The 23,942-nt window shown below is 41.9% G+C and overlaps 1 protein-coding gene and 2 pseudogenes across 1 annotated transcript in view; all 3 read right to left on the reverse strand.

Annotated features, from left to right (window-relative positions):
- Positions 1 to 2,928: 2,928 nt before the first annotated feature.
- On the reverse strand, positions 2,929 to 10,884 carry LOC118666231 (annotated as a pseudogene).
- SPAG6 (sperm associated antigen 6) overlaps positions 8,060 to 23,942 on the reverse strand; it is a 77,581-nt gene continuing 61,698 nt past the window's right edge. Inside the window, 2 exon segments of the mRNA XM_036345150.1 lie at positions 8,060 to 8,192; positions 21,908 to 21,971. Coding sequence (XP_036201043.1) covers positions 21,930 to 21,971 — 42 coding nt within the window. The 3' untranslated portion in view covers positions 8,060 to 8,192; positions 21,908 to 21,929.
- Positions 11,202 to 13,809, reverse strand: LOC118666273 (annotated as a pseudogene).

Here is a 23,942-nt window from a genome sequence, read left to right on the forward strand (position 1 = left end):
AAAGCAGTCCTGTTCGCCTGCCTTCTTAGGCTTTTATTGTCCCAACAGCTTGAACTAAAATTAACCTCTAGATACAATCAGCAGGGAAAGTATCCTTGAGAAAGCATGTGCTTCTACAAGGACATTTTGAAGTCTAAACATAAAGATTCTAGTAAAACATCCGGGGGATCAGATTTGTTTGGAAAAGTCAAGGTAGGGGCTGCCACCTTCAGCAAGTTCCCCTCAGAGGTCCCCGACCTTTCAGAGAATCCTCCTTACAAACAATCCAACCAAGTCCTGTGCTTCCCCACAATTCTGCTATCGAAATAAGCCAGCCAGAGAAAGACAAATATCACATGATCTCACTTAAATGTGGAATCTAATAAACACAATAAAATTATGAATAAAATAGGACCAGTGGCTTGGAAACATGGAACAGACTGGTGAATCTCATAGGGATGGAGGTTAGGGGGAGGGGGAAGAGATTAACCAAAGAACTTACATGCATATCCTATATAATGAAGAGGTAATATGCAAACTGACCATCACTCCAACACACAAGATGGCCAGCAGGGGAGGGCAGTTGTGGGCAATCAGGCCTACAGGGGAGGACAGTTGGGGGGACCCAGGCCTGCAGGGGAGGACAGTTGGGGGGACCCAGGCCTGTAGGGGAGGACAGTTGGGGGGACCCAGGCCTGCAGGGGAGGTCAGTTGGGAGGGACCCAGGCCTGCAGGGGAGGGCAGTTGGGGGGACCCAGGCCTGCAGGGGTGGGCAGTTGGGGGGACCCAGACCTGCAGGGAAAGGCAGTTGGGGGGACCCAGGCCTGCAGGGGAGGTCAGTTGGGGGGGACCCAGGCTGAGGGAAGGGCAGTTGAGGGTCCCAGGCCTGCATGGGAGGGCAGTTGGGGGGACCCAGGCCTGCAGGGGTGGGCAGTTGGGGGGACCCAGGCCTGCAGGGGTGGGCAGTTGGGGGGACCCAGGCCTGCAGGGAAAGGCAAGTGGTGGGGACCCAGGCCTGCAGGGGAGGTCAGGTTGGGAGGGACCCATGCCTGCAGGTAAGGGCAGTTGGGGGGGACCCAGGCCATGCAGGGTAGGTCAGTTGGGAGGGACCCGGGACTGCATTGAAGTGCAGTTGGGGGGGACCCAGGCCATGCGGTTAGGGTCAGTTGGGAGGTAGCCAGGCCCTGCAGTTGATGGCATTTGGGGGGACCCAGGCCTGCAGGGGAGGGCAGTTTGGGAGGGACCCAGGCCCTGCAGGGGAGGGCAGTTGGGGGGACCCAGGCCTGCAGGGGAGGTCAGTTGGGAGGGACCCAGGCCTGCAGGGAAGGGCAGTTGGGGGGACCCAGGCCTGTAGGGAAAGGCAGTTGGGGGGACCAAGGCCTGCAGGGGAGGGCAGTTGGGAGGGACCCAGGCCTGCAGGGGAGGTCAGTTGGGAGGGACAAGACCTGCAGGGGAGGGCAGTTAGGGGCAATCAAGCTGGCAGGGGAATGGTTGGGGGTGATCAGGCAGGCAGGCAGGCGAGCGTTTGGGAACCAGCAGTCCTGGATTGTGAGAGGGATCCCAGATTGGAGAGGGTGCAGGCTGGGCTGAGGGACACACACACACACACACACACACACACACGTGCACGAATTTCATGCACTGGGCCTCTAGAATAATAATAATAATAATAATAATAATAATAATAATAATAATGGTAAGACAGCCAAACTGTTAGGAAGAGGGGAAGATATAAAGTTAATTCTTCAACCTCCCATAACCACTCTTCATTCTTCCTCCCAGAGGTAACCTCTATTGTTTCTTACATATCCTTCCAGAATTTTTCCATGCACATAAAAGCATATTACTGTCTCCTTTGAAAAACAACAAATGGAATCATACTATTCATATTGTACTTGCCTTTTCCATTGTATAAGTAACTTTGACATCTTCGCACATCAGCACATAAATCTACCAAAATTTTTCATGACAGCTGAGTACTATTATATGAATGCACCACTTTCTACTCACCTATTAGGGATATTTAGGCTATTTTCTAGTTTTCTGAAGTTATATACAGTTACACTGAGCATTCTTGAATATCTTTGCCTAGAGGGGCTGGTGTACTTGTAGGATTAATGACTAGCAATGGAATTGCTGGATCTATTTTTTTATAGATATTTCCAAATTAGCATATAAAAGGCTAGATTAATTATAATCCCATAAAAAGTATATGCAAAAAAATTGACAATTGTTGAGGTAGGTGATGGGTTCACCTTACTATTCAACCTACGCTGGGGTATATTTTTAAATTTCCATACTTAATGATATGGCAGTGGAGGAATTATTAAAATTGGGTATAAGGATGCCTGCTATTCTCTCTCTTATATATTTTTTTTTGCCACAGATTGCCTGCTATCTTTAAAATTGTGCTGAAATAATTCTGTAATAAGATTAAAAAAAACACACAGGAATAATAGCTAAAATATTGAAAAGCCAAGGAAAAACTGTCTTTTTTAAAAATATATTTTTATTGATTTCAGAGAGGAAAGGAGAGGGAGACAGAGATAGAAATATCAATGATGAAAGAGAATCATTGATTGGTTACCTCCTGCATGCCCCCCACTGGGGATCGAGCCTGCAACCCCGGCATGTGCCCTTGATGAGAATCAAACCCAGGACCCTTCAGTCCACAGGCCACACTCTATCCACTGAACTAAACAGCCTAGGGCAAAGCTGTCTTTATTTGCAGATCATATTTTTGCCTAAAAACCTCAAGAGACCTGATTGGAAAGCTATTATAAAATTATCTTAAAAATCAATAACTTTTCCAGCGACCCAATAATAACTTGTTGGGAAATAATACATATTAAAATCTATTAACATATAAATAATATTGGCAAGAACTGAAAGGGATCTATACAAAAATAAAATGGAAAAAAAAACAGGAGAACAAAAATATTTTTTTAACAGAGTTCAGCTTTTTATTGAATGTGTTACAAAAGAGGTTTAGTCAAAAAGAACAAAGCCCATATCAGCATCAGACTCCTCTTTCTTTGCTTCCACTTTCTTCTCCTTAGCTGGGGCACAGTGGTGGAGGGGGCAGGACTTCCTGCTGGTGCAGCACTAGCTGCTGGGGCAGGTCCACCAGCCTTACATTGCAGATGAGACTCCCCATGTTGACATTGGCCAGACCTTTTGCAAACAAGCCTGGACAGAAAGGTTCAGCATTTACACCAACTGCTTTAATGAGGGCATTGATCTTATTTTCCATCACCAGCATTTCATGGTCGTGCAGGATAAGGGCCAAGTAGACGCAGGCAAGCTCCGTGATGGAGGCAGTGGTGTGGGCTGAGTGAGCGCTGCCCCTGTGGAAGGAGAGCGGTCGCTGGACGAAGTGAGCCTCACCCCAGTTCGGCCTTAACTTCCTTGGAAGGACCAAGCACCTTACTGGCAGGTGGGGAAAAGCCAAAAAAAATTTTAATAAATTGAAAAATCTGTTATGCTCTGAGATACATCTATCTTTTATTTTGATTTTAACCAAAATTCCAATGGGATTCTTTTTATGTTGAAAAACTAATTTCCGTTTAGAGGAAGAAACAGGAGAGAGTAGCCAGAATAGCTTTGTAACAGAAGAGTAATAACAGAGTTTCACTGTACCTGATATAATAAACCCACAATAATTACAATTATTTTGAATTTCTAAAAAAAGATTGATAGACTAATATTTCAGAATAGATATAGTCAGAGATCAGGGCTTTGTGAGGAAAATGTAGTCAGAAAATGAAAAGAGAGTTGCAGGAAAACAAACACAAGTTTGAACTCTAATATTTAAATCCTGCTAAAGTCCAGTGACATTATGTGAAAGAAAATTCAACATACCAATAAATGAAGAAGCATCACCAATAAAGAGGATATGGATTATTCAATAACTAGTACTAGGAAAACCAGAGAGAGAGAAAAAAAAAAAGACAGATCAGATGCTCACTTTGTAGTATATACTGAAATACATTCCAGATAGATTAAAGAGGCAAATGTGAAAATGAAACTGTGAAAGAACTAAAAGGAAATATAAATGAATATTTCAGTGATTCTTGGATGGGAAAGAACCACAAAACAATGGAAGAAATCACACAGGTATATCTCCATAAGCCTATGTATGTCAAAAAATTATAAACAATATTGAATAAATTGCAAAGTAGATATTTGCATAAATATAATAAAATGTCAGTATTTGCACCAAGGTCCTTAAGAGTCTTTTCAAAGAAGAAATTCCAACACTTTTTAGGCAACAGCAGCATTGTATTGTGGACATAAACTCAGAAGGAAGCACTTTGAAGAAGAGCATTCATTTGGAAGAATCATTTGTCCCCTTTTAGAATGCTAGGGTTTTGTTGTCTGTATGCTTTGTTTTGTTTGTTTCCACCTCATTTCATGTGTACAAGATGATATTTGTATTACAAATTCCTTTTTCTTCAATTTCTTTTTCAAAAGCATCCCTAGAATATTGTGCTTTCCTGGATCCTCTGGAAGAGGTTCACTTGATTTAGCTCATTGTAAGCCCAGGGGTAGGTATTCTTACTATCCCCATTTTCTAGAGTAGAAAGTACATATTTTTGTGACTTTAAATACAAACTGGAATAGCAACATAATTTATCCAAAATAAAGTCATCACCAGAGGAAGCTATGAAGAGTAAACACAATATAGAGACAACTGTTAAAAGTACTGGTGTGGCTCAATGCACCGGTCACCAGTTTGACTTCAATCAGGGCACATGCTGGGGTTGTGGGCTCAATCCCCAGTAGGGAGCATGCAGAAAGCAGTCAATCAATTCCCATCGATGTTTCTCTCTCTCTCTCCCTCTCCCTCCCCCACCCCCTCTCTCTAAAGTCAACAAAAAACATTTATTTTTTTTTTAAGTACCTGCCAATCCTCAGCCAGGACTCTTACACCCCACTCCCATCCTTAGCTGTCACAGACCACACCTGAGGAATACAGCCTAGCTTTCTGAAATGCCCAAATGAGAACAGGTCCCAGAGGCTGGAGAGACATGAAGCTGTGAGGAAGTTGGCTAACCTCAATGGGATTGTGCTAGCACTTATTGGGACTTACCATGGGGACTGTTCTAAGCGTGTTCTGACATTATAACATGCATGAATGATCTCATGTAACCATCACGAAACAACCATCACCCAGGATTTAGGTGCTTTTATGACCTCTGTTTTCCACGTTAGGAAACCAAAAAACAGAAAAGTTACATAGTTTGTTGAAGTTCAGACAGATAGGAAAATGCTAGAAGCTATATTTGAGCCAGATACTTGGAGCTGGAGCCCAAACTCCTTGGTCACATGTCACCATATATAAAGAAAGCCCTTTCATCCACAAGAGCACCTTTGACCTTCACAATTTTGTCAGGAGGTCAGGAATATTCTCCCCAACTTATACTAAGGCAGTGGGAAGCCAAAAATGGGTATGGGAATTAGTAATTTCTAAAAAATTTTTATTTAGTGACCTGAAAGAAGCTGACAGCAGAACATGGATGAACATGTGATAAGGAATGAATGGGGGGAAAACAAGGCTTAAAGGCTTGGGTCAGAGAAAGATGTGCCCTGAACTAAAGTGGATTAACCACAAGCGGCATGGAGGGGAAGAAAGCTGGAAACAGACAAGAAGGGGTTATCCCAGGGGTGGGCAAACTTTTTGACTCGAGGGCCACAATGGGTTCTTAAACTGGACCAGAGGGCCGGAACAAAAGCATGGATGGAGTGTTTGTGTGAACTAATATAAATTCAAAGTAAACATCATTACATAAAAGGGTACGGTCTTTTTTTTCAATAGTTTTATTCATTTCAAAGGGGCTGGATCCGGCCCACAGGCCATAGTTTGCCCATGGCTGGGTTATCCTGAGCTTGGTGAGAGTGAAAATTATTCCAGCTCACGAGCCATCAGGTCTGTAATGAAGCTAGATGATAAGCTGTGAAAAACAACACATTCCCAACATTCCCATCATGTTGAACTCAGAGGCTACCTTCCTGAAATATTAACTCCTCATCCCTGTCATTGTTTATCTAAGAAGCCTGTTGTTAAATTTATATCTCTGTTTATTTACCTGGCCTTTGTTAGTTTAGATAACAAGGCTAGAAATGTCTAAACCACCAAAATGAAGCTCTCATTCCACAAGGATTTTCACCTAGTTTTTAAATACAATCAAGATAATAAAGTTTACACAAATACTTATAGAATTTACTTCCATAAAATTAAAATAGTACTAGTTAACTTCTGAACTTGTTGTTTGCTTTTTCATAATATTATTTTTTTATTTCATAATAAATTGTGAATTCAAAGGAATTCACAGGAAACATACTTGTTCTGAGAAATTTATATAAAAGGATCTATGTTAAATGCAGTGGACCTCCATCCATTTAAAAGTAGGAAAATAACGAATCCTTTTGCTATATGACTGTTGCCCACTCATTTATCCCATCTTTGTTCAAGTCTGAATTGATAGGTATCAGAAAAATATATATATTATCTACTTATTTTAAATGTTCTTAAAATCAGCGTGCATCATCAACTGCAAGGGAAATTCTTTTATTACTATAAGTTACAGCATTAACCTCAAGTTTATGTAATGGAATATTGGTATCATAAGATTTATCATAAGAACATTATCTCTTTAGGTATAAACATTTTAATATATTTCCATCTAAATCCTCTCTCAAAAGTGAGTAAATTCCATAACTAAGCCTTTTCTAACTTTAACTTCCTTTTCCTACTCCAAACATGCTTTCTTTCTTTCTATAATTTGTTGCTATCAAAATCCTTCAGTGACCTGTATTTGATCTCAAATAGTTAAAAAGAAAAAATCAGGGACCATTCAGATTGAAATATTTGGTTACGCCTCAGGGAAAAAAAATAAAAGTCACTCTTAATCCATGGTTCTAACAACACTGTTCTGATTTTATTATTATTTTTATTATTGCGGGTGCTGGCATGAATGAAAAATAGAATGATTCATCCAATGAGAATTTGAATGCTGTTGGCAAACTGTACAGAAAATCCAGGTGAGTTAAAGGGAAAAGAGATCAGGGCTTTGTGAGGAAAATGTAGTCAGAAAATGAGAAGAGAGTTGCAGGAAAACAAACACAAGTTTGAACTCTAATATTTAAATCCTGCTAAAGTCCGGTGACATATGACACCAAGACAAGAGAAGAGCCAAGGGTGAAAAGTCTTCTAAGCTGACTATTAAGTAGATGTAACTCACTGATGAGTCTGCCCATATGGGATTTTAATTACTGAGACATCTGTTTATCGAAGTGTACTACTAAATAGCGATCAAATACAGAGATCAAATTACGTGGGGAGGAGAGTGGAGATGACATTCATGACTCAGAAAAGAAGAGCTATTGGCCAGGGGAAAATCAATCCTGGCTTTACATCTCACCAACAGAGAAGCAATTATTTTAGATGTGGAGCTGGTTAGCATCCTAGGCATGAATTTAATTAAATAACCCTCAAGTGGCAGAAACAGAGCAAACCACTGTATTTAACTGTCAGTAAGACATGTTACAAATAAATGTCTAAATTCCTCTTTTCCTTCCCTCCTCCCTCATAAATTTGGTGTAGTTTTCTTAAACTCACAACTCTTCCTTTTCCTAGTTTAGCCTTTTCTTTCGATTAGCATCCAATAAATTCATCTAAGTAGATAGCTTGAAGCAGAGGCAGGATTTGCTTTCCACATTCTCACAATGAGATACTTGGGAAGAGAAAGAAACGGGACAAGGATTAGTTACTGTTTGAGTTCCTTCCGTGGGCTCAATAAAAAGGCTAATAATTCAAAGAAATATCTTGGAATCAAAGAGAAGACCAGGTAGCCCTTTTATTGGTAGTTAGTTAGCACCTTGGAGGATAACGAAAAGCTGAGGGAGGGAGATTCAAAACAAGTGGTTGCGGCCAGAACTGTAGGGGAGATTTCCCAAGCAGAGAAGAGGGCAAAGAAAACATTCAGCTTTTGAAATGAATATTTAAAAACCAATCTTACCTACTCAGTGTGGCCCCTGGCAGCCCTCTGCTGAGCTCCAGTCGACAGTTGGCAGCCTCTGGTCCATACAGACTCTGTAGAAAGGTGATTGTTTTCAGAGCCTTCACCCCAGCTCTCCTTTCAGCTTTCCTTCCCACACCTCACCACTTCCTCAGCGACACCACCATTCTTCCTCTAAAATGCTTTCCTTCTCTTTGCAAATAACAGAAACCAATAGGATAAAATTTAAGTAAAAGTGAAATTGCTGGAAAGATACTCGGGTAGCTCATGGAACCCAAGAAAGTTGAACAACCAAACATTCCTCAGGGAGAACTGGACCATGGCAATTCTCAGGACCTCAGAAGCTAAAATCCACTAATTCCTCTATAGAGCTGTCATTGACAACTTAGCTAGCAACTTCCGGTCACTGGCTCTCTGTGTAACACCCAAAATTCCCAGGAAAACCTGATTCATTCTCTCTCTCTCTCTCTCTCTCTCTCTCTCTCTCTCTCTCTCTCTCTCTCCCTCCCTCTCCCTCTCCCTCTCTCTTTCCTTTTCCTTTCCTTTCTCTCTCCCTCTTCCTCTCTCTTATTATATGTATTGAAGCTCATACTGTTTAATAAACTCTAAAAATCATCCTATAGTGTGGGTTCATTCCTTTGAACCTGGTTCTTTTTGCTACCATTTTAAAGTCCTAAGAACAGCTATTTCAGGTACTGCTAACTTGAGTTCAGTGGATGTGGCTGGCAGCACAGCTAGATTTCGATGCCAAGTGTGAACAAAGTGGCAGTAGTCTTGACAGAATAGAACTTGAAAAGAGCCCATTCTTGCTTGGTTGAGCTACATTTTCAAAATGTCCTGGCCAAAGTCCCCTCAAAGCATGCCAACAAGCAGGCTGGTTTGTGGACCTCTGCAGCCTCATTCATTCATTCAATCACTATTTATTGATCGTAGGCTGAGTGCCAGGCAACAGTGCTAAGTGATGTACTGAATACAAAGATGCATGGCTCCTGCCCTCATGGGGCTTACACCCAGACCTGTTATCTCTTGTGTGAGCAACAATGCAAGAGCTCCCTCCCCAACCCTCTTGGAATGAGAAGCCCAAGGATTATGTCTGAGTTGTGAGGCAATCTCATTGTTAATGAGGTTAAGATTTCACTCCTTATATTTAGAGAATTAGGTGAGAACTGAGATTTGCTTCACAATTAACCACAGCCAGGTGTCACTTATTTTTATGATGTGACTTGGAGAGTATGATGCTGGGGGGGGGGGTATGGAATTAATTTTTGAAAAATAACTCATATTTTCTTCCCCATCTGAACCAAATAGATAACTAAGTGCAAGTTAAAATTTTAAAATTCTAGCCAATTTCCCTAACCTCAGGTGGGAGCACACTTTGGAAGACATTTATCTACTAAACTGCTGGGGGAAAGTCAGGTGCTTCTAATTAGCAAGAGCTGCTAAGGCCACAGAGAGTCTACCCAGGGCTATATGTGCAAAGTGTCTGGCACTTCGGTTTGGGTTTAGATCTGAGAAAACCTGATGTTATGGCTTGGTTTGATTCCAATTTGGACTAGTTGCCTAAGAGTTTTTACTTTTTTTAGTTCAACTTAAGGTGTTAATTTTAAGGTTTAGCAAATTATTAAGGTTCATTCTAGTTGTGGGTTGAGGATTTAACTCAGTTTATATCTGTGGTAAGGCTATAAAAGTTCTGACTAGAAAATAGCAGCAGCTGGAGGATGGGCGCCTTGGCCCTGGGCCTGAAGAGGAGATACGCATACATGGAGCATCAGAGTATCTGTTATAGTTCAGCCCTTGTGATGCTCAGATCCACTTGCTTCTTACAGTAAGTCCCGCCACCTAGTCACCAGCAACCCCGGGACTGTGGTTGGTCTTTATTGCTGAGGAAACAAAAGAAAGTTAGTGGGAAAACTACAGTTGCTGCAGCTGCAGTGGATCTCAAGCTTGAAGTAATTGGGACTTTGTGCCCTTCTCTACCACCACTTGTAGATTTGCCTCAGTCTCAGCTAGCAACCACTCTGGTCTAGGCAGATCACACATAGTTGTAAACACCAGCACAATAGTGGCAAGATGACATGGGGATCTGGGCCATCAGCTGATGCAACTTTATTGTGTCCATTGGCCCTACTTATGGCCAGTCTTGTATCTGTCAACATCCATTTTGTGATGGATTGCTGCTGGGCCCACCCAACTTAGGACTTGCTGGATCTGACAGAACCCAGCTCATGATGGTTATCTCTGGCTGCAAAGTTACTTTATGTCCCATGGTCAGATACTCCATCTCAACCAAGGACTATTAGTCTGTAAGAACATCTTTTTGAATGGTGTATAGATCTTTACTAGATATGGTATGACCTTGCTATGGTTCTCCTAGTGCCGTGGTCGGCAAACTGCGGCTCGCAAGCCACATGTGTCTCTTTGGCCCATTCAGTGTGGCTCTTCCACAAAATACTGGCTCTTCCACAAAATACCAACTTTTGCACATGGGCCACGAAGTTTCAATCGCACTGTACATGTGCGCCTGCACGTGGCATTTTGTGGTTTGCCGACCATGGTCCTAGTGGATTACTCTAAATTGGATTTTTTTTTAAATGCTTCATTAACTTTAACTAGTAGATGAATATAATTGAGCTAACAGTTTGGTCTGATCATCAGGCAAATGAGACATTGAGACCTCACAAAAGAGTGCAGTGTGGAGACTAGAACTAGTTGTATCTTCTCTTCAAACTAGTCACCTCGAGCAGCAGAGGACAATCTAAGAGCTTTCACACACCATTAGAGGGTGATAAATTCCAGGGCATCTGCAGTTACATGGTACCCAGGAAGCTGCAGGCAGGATGTCAGCACATAAATTCTCAACCTGGGACAACAGTACATACAGCATGGCGCTATAGTGCTGCATAACCCAGGTAGTTGCAGTCTACAGTTCACATCTTCTTTACTTAGGAGGAAAATACCCACATTTAAGAAACTGCAACCCTATGTTGATCCCCAGCCCAGATATCTATAGTCTCATCATAAAACTTTATGTGGTTGTTTTGTTAGCTCTTCTGTCACTTAAAATCTTATAACCTACTTTAATTACTTAAAGATGAGAGTTATACTTGTATATGTAGTTATGACTTAACTGGAAGGTAGTTAACTTGCTTTGCTTTCAAGAACAACAAAGAACACACATTATAGATTTAAATGATGGTTTAACAGGCATAAATGTAGAGATGTCAACAGTATTTTAGTTTGTTAACATACATTTCATAGCCACTATAATGTGTTTGGCACTAATTCCAAACATATCCATAAGTTCACTAGACTTCCCACTTGGAGGAACTCCTTGCACTGCCAGCCCATGGACCAGAATGCCAGGCTCCATAGAAGCAGTTGAACAGACCTCCCCAATGCCACCTTCTGGGTGGTGATCCCCTATTGTAATATTTGGCCATCTGTGCATTTTGCATTAGAGATGATGATGTCAGCATCCAGGGATTTAATGGTACACATGTCACTGGATATTTTGTTTGGAAAGATCATCAACAATTGCTAAGACTTTACGCAGAGTAACTCCAATGACTGACCTTATTGTTGACACTCTGGCTAATGACTTTGGCCTGTCGAATCTCAAAACTTTCTTGTGGGGTGTAAATAACCTCAGTTTTGGGTCCATTGGTCTGAATGTAGCATATCCCGTTGGTATTGGCCACCAGGACCACAGCATGCTCTGTCAGTCTGCATCACTTGATAGAAAATGGTGCAGTTGGGAACTGCTCAGAAGATGACCAAATCCTCCAGGACCATCACTAATGGATAGCCCGCAGTGGGACCCAATAATGTGGATGTTGGTATGAGAGATGGTTCCAACCCAGACCTGATCAAATGCTCAGGTTTAAAAGGCAGCGAAGGTGCTAAACAATGGTCTCACCACAGATGGCATTCACCACGTTAACCATTTTTTGCTCGTCAATAAAACATTTGATGAGGCATTCCTGGTGCTTCTTTTTTTAAAAAATTTTGTTTTATTGCTTAAAGTATTATAAAGGGTAGTACATATGTCTCCTTTTTTTGTCCCTTGACCTTCCCCCGGCCTCCCCTACCCCCCAGTGTCTTGTGTCCATTGGTTATGCTTATATGCATACATACAAGTCCTTTGGTTGATCTCTTACCCCCGCCTTCCAATCCTCCCCGGCCTTCCCGCTGTAGTTTGACAGTCTGTTCGATGCTGCTTTGCCTCTGTATCTATTTTTGTTCATCAGTCTATAATGGTCTTTATTAGCCATAAATGAGTGAGATCATGTGGTATTTTTATTTCATTGACTGGGTTATTTCACTTAGCATAATGCTCTCCAGTTCCATCCATGTTGTTGCAAATGGTAAAATTCCTTCTTTTTTAGAGCAGCACAGTATTCCATTGTGTAGATGTACCACAGTTTTTTAATCCACTCATCTGCTGATGGGCACTTAGGCTGTTTCCAAATCTTAGCTATGGTAAATTGTGCTGCTATGAACATAGGGATGCATATATCCTTTCTGATTGGTGTTTCTGGCTTCTTGGGATGTATTCCTAGAAGTGGGATCACTGGGTCAAATGGGAGTTCCATTTTTAACCCTGGTGCTCCTTCTTGAATATCTTGGAGAAGGTGGAGTTCTTGGTGTCACTGTCCAGCACAATGACTCTATCATTTGCATGGCCCAGCTTAGCCAGAGCCAAACCACATGCTTTGTGAGTAGCTACCTTGTCACCGACTTTCAAGCAGGCAGAGAGGTCATCTCTATGTCTGTGATGTTGATTTTAGGTGAGTCTTCAACAGGGGGCTTTGGTTCAAGCTGTCTGTAGGTCTCTATCTGGCTCTCAATTAGTTTGATAATTGCATCTGCTCTTTCTGTTGTCATTGGCTTTCCATGCCAATTTTCTGCATCCTCGAGGCTTGGAGTGCCCTGGCCCTTGAAGGTCTTGGCAGTTACAGCAGTGGGCTTGTTTTTCACTTGAGTTGCTTGTCAGAAAACCATACACAGCACCTCAGGGCCATCCATCACTTAAGTACAGTGGGGCCTTGACTTACGAGTTTAATTCGTTCCGTGACGGAGCTCGTAACTCAAATTACTCGTATGTCAAATCATAAAGTGAACGAGTAAGACACGTGATGCTGGGCTGATGTTGTGGCGTTCACTGTGACGTTCGCTGCGCCAACTAGCGGTGGGGTATCTGAAGCTGGCTCGTAACCCGAATTTTGGCTCGCAACTCAAAGCAAAAAATCGGCCGAGAGACGGCTCGTATCTCAAAAAACTCGTTAGTCGAGACACTCGTAAGTCAAGGCCCCACTGTATTCCCAAAGGCTTCACAGCGCTTCTGATGGATGTCTATCCAGTTCTCGACAGGCAAGATGCCACTGTGGAAGATGGCCATGAGATCATCCAGATTGTAGTGAGAACTGAAAGCCAGTGCCTCCCGATGGAGTTTTCCCAAGACTAGCCATCTCCCAAGAGACAGAACACCTATAGCTAGCATTGTCAAAGTATCTGCCATTATATACCATGCTGCAGGCAGTCCCCAATCCTGGTCCTTACCATCCAAATTGCCACATCAACAAACGGGAGTAGCCAGCAAAGGATGCATTGACTGTTTTTCAGGTTCTCTCGGTCCTCCTGTCCCTATTTCATGATGTGGCAGGACAGCACGGACATGATCTGAGCAGCACTGCTGCACGATGTGGGTGACCGGAACTCGAGGCCACTTGGTCTTGATGGAGTTGGATGCGCAGGCCAGGTCCCGAAACACCTGCACAGCATCTGCATAGGGTTTGTCTTCCTCAGCCATGGCTATGCTCACCAGTGTGGGTCATCACTGCTACCCCGTCAGAGTCTGAAGAGAAAACGTGAATCTTTTTGAAGCACAGACCCCTTTAATACCATAGAATCTGCTGAGTGATATGGCAGGGCTGCTTGCACTGGTGCCTAGAACTGCTGCAGAGCCAGACTTTTATAAACTCTGTCACCTGGTAAAAGGATTGAAACAATATCCTGAATACACTTAATAGAGTCTTTCAGGCTCCATTCTCATTGGCACCAGCCTCCCTTCAGTCAATGGGTTCCAGATCTGAGAATTGACTCAGGTCTGGAAAGTAGGCCAGTTCCTGTGACTTGTATTGTGGCAGCTGCCCTTAGCTTCCTGACCATCCATTCTAGATTTTTTTTATTTTATAAATTGACTAGAGGCCCGGTGCACAAAAATTTGTGCACTGGGGGGGAAGGAGGGGCCCCTCAGCCTGGCCTGTGCCCTCTCGCAGTCTGGGACCCCTTGGGAGATAACGACCTGCTGGCTTAGGCCTGCTCCCAGGTGGCAGAGGGCAGCCCAATCCCGAGGTGCAGCCCCTGGTCGGGCTCAGAGCAGGGCCGATTGGGGAGTTGGGGCACCGCCCCGTCATGCACAGAGCAGGGCGGATCGGGAGGTTGCGATGCCACCCCCAGTCACGCTCAGGGTAGGGCCGATTGGGGGGTTGGGGCACCGCCCCCTGTCACACTCAAGGCAGGGTTGATGGGGAGGGTTGCGGCGCCATCCCCTGTCACGCACAGAGCAGGGCCAATCGGGGTTCGGGCGCTGCCCCCTGTCACGCACACAGCAGGGCCCATCAGGGGGTTGAGGAGCTCCCCCCTGTCACTCAGAGAGTAAGGCCGATAGGGGAGTTGGGGCACCACCCCCTGTCACATACAGAGCAGGGCGGGTCAGGGGGTTGGGGCGCTGCCCTCTATCACCCACAGAGCAGGGCTGATCAGGGGGTTGGGGCGCCGCCACTCTCACACTCAGGGCAGGGCCAATGGGGAGGTTATGGCTCTACCCTGTCACACACAGAGCAGGGCCTGTGGTGGTGGAGGGGGGGGGCGCCACACCCTGTCACACACAGAGCCGCAGGGCGATCAGAGGTTGGGGAGCTCCCCCGTATCAGGCACAGAGCAGGGCTGATCAGGAGGTTGGGGCACCTTCCCCTGTCAGGAATAGAGCAGGGTGGATAGGGAGGTTGTGGTCCCGCCCCCTGTCACACACAGAGCCACAGGGCGATCAGGGGGTTTGGGCGCTGCCCCCTGTCACGCTGATCCTGGTGCTGGGAGGCATATTACCCTTTTACTATATAGAATAGAGGCCTGGTGCATGGGTGGGGCTGGCTGGTTTGCCCTGAAGGGTGTCCTGGATCAGGGTGGGGGTCCCCACTGGGGTGCCTGGCCAGCCTGGGTGAGGGGATGATGGCTGTTTGCAGCTTGTCACACACCATTCAGGGTGGGGGTCCCCCCTGGGGTGCCTGGCCAGCCTGGGTGAGGGGCTGAGGGCTGTTTGCAGCTGGTCACACACCCTTCAGGGTTGGGGTCCCCACTGGGGTGCCTGGCCAGCCTGGGTGAGGGGCTGAGGGCTGTTTGCAGCTGGTCACACACCCTTCAGGGTGGGGGTCCCCACTGGGGTGCCTGGCCAGTCTGGGTGAGGGGCTGAGGGCTGTTTTCAGGCTGGCAGGTGTGATGGAACCTCCCAACCGCTCCTTTTTTTCTTTTTTCTTTTTTTAATTCTGGGCCAGCTTTAGCTCTGAGGCTCCAGCTCTTAGGCCTCCACTGCTAAAAGTAGGTAATTGAAACAATGTATAACTCCAGCTCTGACTCCAGCTCTGAGATCCCAGCTCGCTGAAAGCTGGTTTCTGGGGTATTTTTTAGCTTCTATATTTGTTAAAATGTTTCAAACTGCAGGCTCAGAGGCCGGCAAGGCAGGCGGGGAACGTTGGTGTCCTCCGTCACTGAAGCAAGCAAGCCTCATGTTAGTTTCAAGCTGCCTGGCTGCCGGCCGCCATCTTGGCTGACAGTTAATTTGCATATCTCCCTGATTAGCCAATGGGAAGGGTAGCGGTTGTACGCCAATTACCATGTTTCTCTTTTATTAGATTAGATACCTTTATTGACTGCCTATCTATTTTGCCTCTAGAAACATGGAGTTCTTAATCTTTCTATGGATTGGGTCCCTGGATGCCACGTCAATTTTGCAACTCATTGTGATAATTGCACACACTTTGCTTCTGACAGTTATGTTCTGTCACTGGCACCTATGTTTCTGGATCCTGCCATCCCTATTAAGGAACCCAGTTCTGTAACAGTGTCTCCTCCAGTCAACCCTGGAACACAGAAGACCACACCACTGAAATTCTCAGTGATCATTACCCTCCTGACAATGCATCCCTTATCACTTTGGTAAATGGTGGGTTCTCTGGACACAGTGAGCTGGTGGGTTTTCCATCCCTATAATACTGAAGTGCATACCCACCCCTATGAGCTATTTGATATCTTTTTCCAGTCAGCTGTGGCAGTTGTGGCATTTCCACATCACTTAGTGTGGGCTGTTGATTTCTTCAAGCTTCCAAGAGTCATCTTCACACCTGAGGTCCTTACTAGGGTGATAAAATCTTTTTTGTTTGTTTGATTTTGTTATTCCTCACCTGAGGATATTGTTCCTTCCATTGATTTTCTTTTTCTTTTCTTTTTTTTTTTAGAGCAAGTGGAAGGGAGAGAGAGAAACATCATGTGAGAGAGACACACAGATTGATTGCCTCCCACATGCACCCTTAACAGGGCCAGGGATCATCCCTTGACCGGAATCCAACCTGGGACCCTTCAGTCTGTAGGCCAGCTCTCTGTCCACTGAGCCAAACCCACCAGGGCCTAGGGTGATAAATCTTTATCCTGGAAGAGTGTTACCATTATCAATAACTCTCCCCAATCCAAATTTAGTCAATCTACTTTGTGATGGTACTCCTATGTTTGAGTTGAATTTTTCCCATTTATGTGCAAAAAAAAATTGTAATAAAATGACAATTCTTTTTTATAGAGATTAACTTTGACTCCTTGATTTTTTAAAATTGTTTCATGTAATAATAGCATTATCTGGAATTCTCTTCCAAACCCCATTTATAAAAGTGGGAAGAAGAGTAGCAAATACTATCTATTGAGCACTTATGTGCACAGTTGTGATTTCACAAGGGCGCCAACACATCTAAGGGGGTGTGGTTCACATTGTAGACATCATTATTTGCATATTTATTAAGAAAATTTTCCAGCAGATGGCAGTAAAGTGTCTTGCTCAAACAAAAATAGAATATTACAACTTCTACCAAATGGAAGTAGTGTCTTAAGGACTGTATACCTTTATCTATGTACATAAAGATTTCATATAGACTAGTGGTGGCACTGCTTACTATGTGTCAGGGCCTATGCTCACTCACCCTTGCTTAATCCTCAGGATCCAATGAAATGGGTGCTCTTAATAACCAGCCAAAAGCCACTGAGTCAGGTTGTAGTAATTTTGAGATTCCAATGTCTCTAACTCTAGAGTCTGTCCTCTTGCGCTAAGCGATAATATTTCAGAAAACTAGGGCCTGGGGATTTAAGGAGACTTGTTGCCTGTTCTACTGTGTGTAGTCCTGGATGCCATTAAGGACTAAAGAGCAGGACACATATCACTCATCCCAGAAAAAGGTCATACTTGAATTAGCAAAGAAAAAAATGGGAGAATGATGACATTCTCTTTGGCATTATAATTACATTTGTATGATTTAAACTATATATGCTACAGAAATTTAAAAAACAGAGAACCCAATATAGATTATAATAGTTCTCAAATAATTGAAATTTTTATATCAAAAATACATTAGTACAATTAGTAATGCATGTTTATTCAAATATTTTAATAAGACTACATTACCACAAATTCTATATGCATGTGAAAAGCTTTTTAAAATGTATATCTATATCAAATCATCTTGCAGATGATAGATTATTCATATAATATTCTTAATCTAATGCTGTAAAACTGATAAGCCATAAATAGCACTCAGTTTAAAATCTCTATAGCAAATACTAGTCAATCATTAATAAAAGCAAGCCATTTATACATATTTTATATAAATCCCTATTTTATCATTGAGGAGACCCTAAACCCACTTAAAAAAAAAAAAGTGAAAACTCCATCTTCTGTGAAACAAACTGCTATAACTTTCGCTTTTTATTTTAAAATAACAGGTATAGCATGAATACACTTTTCTAAAAAAATTTCTATCTGCCCTAACCGGTTTGGCTCAGTGGATAGAGTGTCAGCCTGTGGACTGAAAGGTCCCAGGTTCGATTCCGGTCAAGGACATGTACCTTGGTTGTGGACACATCCCCAGTAGGAGGTGTGCAGGAGGCAGCTGATCGATGTGTCTCTCTCATCGATGTTTCTAACTCTATCCCTCTCCCTTCCTCTCTGTAAAAAATCAATAAAATATATTAAAAAAATTTTTTTCTATCTGAGCAAAGTCCCAAAGAAGAACTTGAGATTATATTAACTTGTTAATGACAATTATTTTCTAGGATGTTGATTTGGAGTGCTGATTTTGCTTTTTTATTTATCCTTTCATATATCCTAATTTTTTAAAAAAAACGTACTGATTTTTATAAACAATAAAACTCATCATTCTTTAAAGCAATTATCAGTGAATATGTGTCTAACTTTATGGCCTACCTAGACCTCTTAAAAACAAAAGTATTTATATTATTAGAAAAATAATTTTATAGACAAATCAAATTTTGAAAGTCTAAAGTGCCTTAAACAACTGATAAATGCAATAGTTATAGTTAAGACTGTCATTTGATCTGTTTAATCTCTGAAACAGAATAGCTACAAATCAATATTTTCTAAACAGTGAATTTTGTGGCCACATAAGCCAGAGTATACACAAGCCACAAAATTTGCTAGCACCTAGCTTAATCAAAGGGCTGGCAATTTGAAAATACAACACATAAATCCTTCATTCTTTCAAGGTCAGTTTCTAAACTTGACATCTTGGGTTGGAGATAGCTTCACCCAGGAATTTAAGGTCAGGGTTTATGAACTTAAGAAAAGGGCTGACGATTTGAAAACATAACAGACAAATCCTTCATTCTTTCAAGGTTAGTTTTTAAACTTGATATCTTGGATGGGAGATGGCCTCACCCAGGAATTTAAGGTCATGGTTTATGTTAAGCAGGACCTCAAATCAAGTTTAGAAACAAGCAAATCTTTAATCCTTTCGTTAAGCGGGTAGTGTGAGAGGGAAAGGTTAGCAAAACAGGTCAACCTCCTGTAAATATAAGGTTGTCATTTGTTTTTTATACTAAATGAAATATTCCTGATTTGTGCTCAGAGTCTTGTGCATATTTTACTCCCTGTGTCCAGGCAAATGTGTTTATATTAGAAAACTCCATGAGGGCAGGAAATGTAGCTTTTCTTTATCGTAAATCACCTGGTATAAACTCCGCTTATCTAAGAGTATGGGACCTTGTCTGCCAATTGCTTTATCTTTGCTCCAAATGAGTAATCTGTCTTTGACTGTCATTGCCTATATTGGCTTACACAGAATGGGACAGTTTACAAAATTGTTATATGCACCATTGCAGATTATTTTCACTCGCATCTTATCAGTAAGCTGAGCGAGTATTATCGCCCTTACTACTTAACAAATATGACTAGAACTCAGATTTTCAACATCTCTTTCAGGCACCACTGATAGGCATTTATTTTCACAACAGGAGAACTGAATGAATAATGGTCAACCAATGATAAGATTCAACCAATTCTATTCCCGAAGTCCTAAATATAAATTGTTCAGCTAAATGAGATATCCTAATAATAGCTGAATTTTAAATAAACTGCAGGGGGAGGAGGAACAGTGGGGATAAGGGTTGGTCTGCCCAGAGAATTGGAATTGTCAAAATTCAAATTGAGTTAAAATATCAAAGAATGTCGTCAATGAGAGACACTATTTTTGCTCTAGCACAAATAAAAAAGAAAAAGTCTCAGAGTGTTCTGTGCTTTAAGTGTTTTTTGTTAGGAAGCATTTCATAGTATAAATTTTCCAAATTGCATATGATTGACTTGTAGCACCCATCCATACATTATTAAATATTTATTACTTTCTTAGTTTAATTCTCTTTGATGAGTATGAAATAATGTGTGAAATGAAAACCTTCAAGTACAACATACAATGGCAAGAAATACATAATAGCAAATTCACTAATCCCATAACATTAGAGGAGGTTTTATAGTATATAGACCAGTTTATTCATTACCAATGTGGTTATCTAAGAAAAACATTTCTTAATGTAAAAAAGATGAAAACTACCTTTATTTTTTCAGATTCTTTTTGTTGTTGTTGTTAATCCTCACCCGAGGATATTTTTCCATTGACTTTTAGGGAGAGTGGAAGAGAGAGGAAAAGACAGAAATATTGATGTGAGAGAAACACACCACTTGGTTGCCTCCTGCACGTGCCCAAACCAGAGCCCAGGTCGGGAAAAAGCCTACAACCAAGGTACGTGCCCTTGACCAGAATCAAACCCAGGACCCTTTGGTCTGTAGGCCAACGCTCTATCCACTGAACCAAACCAGCTAGGGCTATTTTCTCAGTTTCTTAAAAGGCTCATAAGGCAAGCAGGCAGATAGGAAAGAGGAACAAAAGCTACAAAATTGGGGATAAAAATTAAAATTTTCTATGCAATAAGTCAAAGAAATTATTACAAGGAAACAAAATAGGTGTAAAGAGATATTAAAAAATCAACTGCAAGCAATCCTTGGCTGACATAAGAAAAAAGAAATGGACAATCTTGGATATAATGATGTTTAAAAGATGCAAAAAGCTATGCACTGTGAAGAAATGATGACAGAGATGGAGCTAGAAAATACCAAAAAGAAATGGGTAGGTTCCTTTTGAGAAGGAATAAAAAGAGTCTGAGAAGAAACCTGAAAGCCAGCCAGATTGGAAATACTGTGGCCTAGGTGCTCCCAGGTTATCATCTACTCCTTTCCAGTCTTCTAGGGGAGATCACTGTAAAGACTGTCCCTTTAGATAAAAACACACACACATGCCAACTAACCAAGATTCCTAAATCTCATCACATATTCCCTGAGGTGAGAAGCACACTTGACAGGGAAAATGAAAGGGACAATTCTAATGCTGTTTTTACTGAAATTTTTATTGAAACCCCCTGTCACCCCATTTTAGCTCCCTAAGTAAAGAAGATGCATGTAAAGTCTAAGCCTGATGGTGTTCTTTCCAAATTTTGTCTTAAATCTCTGAAAACATTACTTTTTAAACTTGGGAAAGTGAAGCTAGAACAAAGGAATACTGATTACCCATTTTGCATGCCTGCTTTCTTGTTTATTCATGAGCAGAGCTAGACTAAGAAACCTTTCCATGAAAATGGAAAGCATGTCTGCAGTAGCATAATGCTTAATGTTGCCCTTCTATCCTTTCCAGCCAGGAAAGATAAGAAACAGTTTAGGTAGCGTAAGAAAAGAGCTTAGAAAACTTGGGATGAAAAGGAGTGTCCTAAGTTCTTAAGGTCATCTATGACAGGTTATTCACAGAGTCTATGTGTTCACTTAATGCATTTCTTTCACCAACATTAGAATCTCTGTACTTCTGTCATCAGTTTCCTCTTTCAACAATTTCCCTTCTATAACCTGCTGTGGAATTTGCAAGGCCAGTTTTCTTTGCCTATGCCTATGAAGAATTGGTTAAAATAAGTACGAAATTTTTAATACCATCTTCTTATGTACCTAGTTGGAGGTGTGTGTGTGTGTGGGGGGGGGGCGTTAATAGAATAATAACAAATGCCTTAAAATACTTTGTCTTTTTAAATCTACCTTTAGAGTAAATCCTGTGTAAATTACTATGAACAGCTTCTCATATACTTAAGCCACTAATTTTTAAAGTATTACATAAATTTAGGAAATATTATCTAAATATATTTTACATTGAATAAATTTAGAATGTACTTACTTTAAATATTTAGAAAGAACTTTATTTATCAACTGTTATTCATAACTATTTTTGCTGTGAATTCGAGTATAAAAACGTAACTTTGCTTACTTGTTAAGTGGTTGATAGCTGTTCACTCTGCAAAAGTGTATCTAAATATCCAGGTGAAAAATACCTGAAAAATGGAATTTTTTATTAGACACTGGTTAAAAGATTCAATCCAGTAAGCACAAAAGATTCAATATAAGGTATTTTAACTGAAATAATTCTATGAATGAAACCTCTGAATAATTATGCTCCAATAATGTTTTGTACACAAGGTTAGTGACTATCAAGAAAAAGAACAACAAAAAAAAGAAAAAGAAAAAGAACAGCCCTAACTGTTCTTTTCAGTGGAGAGAGCATTGGCCTGCGGACTGAAGGGTCCCAGGTTCAATTCTGGTCAAGGGCATGTACCTTGGTTGCAGGCACATCCCTAGTGGGAGGTGTGCATGAGGCAGCTGATCGATGTGTCTCTCTCATCGATGTTTCTAACTCTATCCCTCTCCCTTCCTCTCTGTAAAAAATCAATAAAATTTAAAAAAAAGAAAAACAAAAAAAACTCACAAGACTGCTAGGTAAATAACAAAACACTTAAGGGCTATCAATGCAGTGACAAAGAATGGATATTTTCAAAGCAAGACACTTGGATCCAGTGATAGTATTTCATTAAAATGACTTTGTTTTTATTTATATTTATTTTTATTTAAAAAATTTTAATCCTCACGCAAGGACATGCTTTTATTGATTTGAAAGAAAGGAGAGAGAGATACTTCCCTGACTATAATTAAATCCGATACCTTTTGGTATATAGGACAATGCTCCAACCAACTGAACCACAGCAACCCAACTAGGGTGAAAGCGACTTTGTTTTTATTATGTCAAGTGACTAATGTTGCTTTAAATGAACATAGCTAATAGATTTTTTCATAAGTTGATATAACACACTAATCAACTTCTGATTGTTTTAGAGATTATTTTCAACATATGTTTTAATCAGGTATAATCACCCATAAAAACAAAAATTTCTGGGAGCATATTTCATATTAAAGAACTATTTCATATATGGTTTACAAATATTCCATCATACAAACCTAGGAAATTAATTGATTTCATTTTTCTTGGGCATCTATAAATTTATATTTATATAGAACATTTTATGAAACATTTAGTATAAAAATATTAAATATATTGATCAATACATTGTGGGAGGGCGCCGCTGGGAAGCGACCTGAGAGGATGGAGCCGTGCTGAGGTCCTCGGAGAACATTGTGGACAAGAACGTGCTTCTCCGGCTCAGGGTGCATGGCCGTGAGCAACCAGGACCGGCAGGACATCGCTTCCCGAGCAATCCATTCCACCTGAGCAGCGCAGGGCGAGCGGCCATGTACTTATCTGCCCCACCTGCCCTGCGCACTGCCCCTCCCCAGACGAGGTATCGGTGAGGAGGAAAGGATGCCAGCCACACGGGTGAAGCCCAAGTCCAGGGCGGCAGTGACGTTCGGGTACCTGGCCATCTACTTCTCCCAGGAGGAGTGGGAGAGGCTGAGCCCACGCAGAGAGGTCTGTGCAAGGACGTCATGTTGGAGAACTACCAGACCCTGGTCTCTCTCGGACTGTCCTGTCGGAAGCCAAAATGTGATCGCCTGTTGGAGAAAGGGAAAGCACCCTGGATGGAGAGATTCGTGAGAAGACACCGTGGCCTGGGAGGCTGCAAGGACAACAGACGTTCAGGTGGGCATGGAGGCAGGTCCCTCAGCAGAAAATGTCTAAAGAGCAATGTACCTCTAAAGCTGAAAGAAGGCCGCCTCGGTGACGGAATTTATCTGAAGAGCAACTATTGGCACAATGTAGATCTGCAGCCGAAAGAAGACTGCGTTATCCACAGAAAATGTCTGAAGAGCAACGTGCCTCTGAAGTTGAAAAAAGGCGGCATCAGGGACAGAATGTATCTAAAGGGGAACTGTTAGCACAATGTACCTCATTAAAAATGAGGCTACACGTCCAATCGTTTCTCAAAAAAATGAGCAGGTTCAAAAATTAAATGAAGAAATTTTGGATATTCTCGATGGAGATTTTCACTCATATTTGAGTGATGATTCCATTG

The sequence above is a fragment of the Myotis myotis genome, unplaced genomic scaffold (assembly GCF_014108235.1).
Source record: "Myotis myotis isolate mMyoMyo1 unplaced genomic scaffold, mMyoMyo1.p scaffold_m19_p_1, whole genome shotgun sequence".
In the NCBI taxonomy this organism is placed as follows: Eukaryota; Metazoa; Chordata; class Mammalia; order Chiroptera; family Vespertilionidae; genus Myotis; species Myotis myotis.